The sequence below is a fragment of the Tupaia chinensis genome, unplaced genomic scaffold, assembly GCF_000334495.1.
Source record: "Tupaia chinensis unplaced genomic scaffold, TupChi_1.0 Scaffold147003_1, whole genome shotgun sequence".
Taxonomy (NCBI): Eukaryota; Metazoa; Chordata; class Mammalia; order Scandentia; family Tupaiidae; genus Tupaia; species Tupaia belangeri.
In genome coordinates this window covers 1,082,007-1,083,335 of record NW_006206856.1, presented here as the reverse complement: position 1 = coordinate 1,083,335, position 1,329 = coordinate 1,082,007, and the positions used below count along the sequence as shown (strand labels likewise).

The window sequence follows — 1,329 nt, the reverse complement described above, 5'->3', positions numbered from 1 at the left end:
CCCCCCCGCTCCCCGCCCCGGTGCCCCCGCGGCCGCTGCTATCGCTCCTCCGGCCGCGGCCTCTGCCGTCGCTCCGGCACCCGCCGCCCTCACTGCCCTCACCGCCCTCACCCCTCCCGGTGCCGCCGCAAAACCAGCCCCGCGGCCGCCAAGCGAACCCGTTCAGCGCGACACTGCGTGCGCGCGCACGCGGAGGGCCGGCGGTGCGCTTTACGGTGGCTGCGTCAGTGCGTGACGTTCGTCCGCATTCTCAGTTCACACGTGGCGCGCGCCGAGGCACGTTGTTTCTCCTGTCTCTGCTCTCTGGACAAGTTCCACAACCGCCATGAAGCGGCCGAGTGAGTGGGGTCGTGAGGCGGGCGTGGAGGGGCCCTTGTCTCTTGCAGCTGCTGAGCTCACCGATTCGCTCCTCTGCGTCTAGAGCTCTGCCGCGGTTGAGGAAGCCCGGGGGTAGGCCGGGGCCCTCTAACCTCGTAGAACCGAGGATCGGAAGGCCCTTAATCTAGCCTTTTAGCTCTGGGCCCATTGTGCGGAAGAAAGGCCTGGCCCCGAAAATGGAGGTTAGACCAGACAGGGGTCGGGCCATTTTCCCTAGTCTCGTGCAAACCCGCCCTGGTGAGAGCGGCGAGCGGCTTCCGAGATCCCCTCTGATGAGGCCTTAGCGTTTGTGGTGCTTGGCACGAAGTGGCTGTTTTCTTGGTTCTCAAAGGTCCCTGTGTAATGCTCCCGTTCTTACGGGAAGCATAAGTGCAGGGGACTTGGACTCCATTCCAGATGTATTGAATTCTCCGGGGTTGAGCGGCATGTGTTTCATTAAGAGTCCACAGGGTCCAGAATGTTAGATTTGACAGCTGATGACTTAACACAGCAAAGGACGTGACCATAGTGCACTCACCAAAAACTAAACAACCCAATCATTTGTGTATAGTCCATTTGCAATGTGTTTCTTTGTAGAATTAAAGAAAGCAAGTAAACGCATGACCTGCCATAAGCGGTATAAGATCCAAAAAAAGGTAAGTTTTGTGCTTAAGAGAGCTATACCAAATACATTGCTGAAATATAGTTTAGCCTCAGGAAATGGGATTGGGTGGACTGACCATTGCATAAGGAAGTCGGTAAACTTTGCTCAACATGCTAATGTCTTCAGAGAGAGCCACTTAGTACATTTTTTTAAGTTGGGTGTCTTTTTGTTTTTGCCATAGGGCACGTGCCAGAGAGAGACAGACAGACAAACTGAGGGAGAAAGTGAGAAGTCACCCCCTAGGGATCCAGGACAGTCACACTGCAATCCCTTAGGGTTTTTTTTGTTTTTTTTTTTTTTTTTTTTTT

The 1,329-nt window shown here is 54.6% G+C and overlaps 1 protein-coding gene across 1 annotated transcript in view; it reads left to right on the top strand.

Annotated features, from left to right (window-relative positions):
- The first annotated feature begins 159 nt into the window (after positions 1-159).
- GNL3 (G protein nucleolar 3) overlaps positions 160-1,329 on the top strand; it is a 7,180-nt gene continuing 6,010 nt past the window's right edge. Inside the window, exons 1-2 of the mRNA XM_006169308.3 lie at positions 160-338; positions 955-1,013. Coding sequence (XP_006169370.1) covers positions 326-338; positions 955-1,013 — 72 coding nt within the window. The 5' untranslated portion in view covers positions 160-325. The remainder of the gene's footprint in view (positions 339-954; positions 1,014-1,329) is intronic.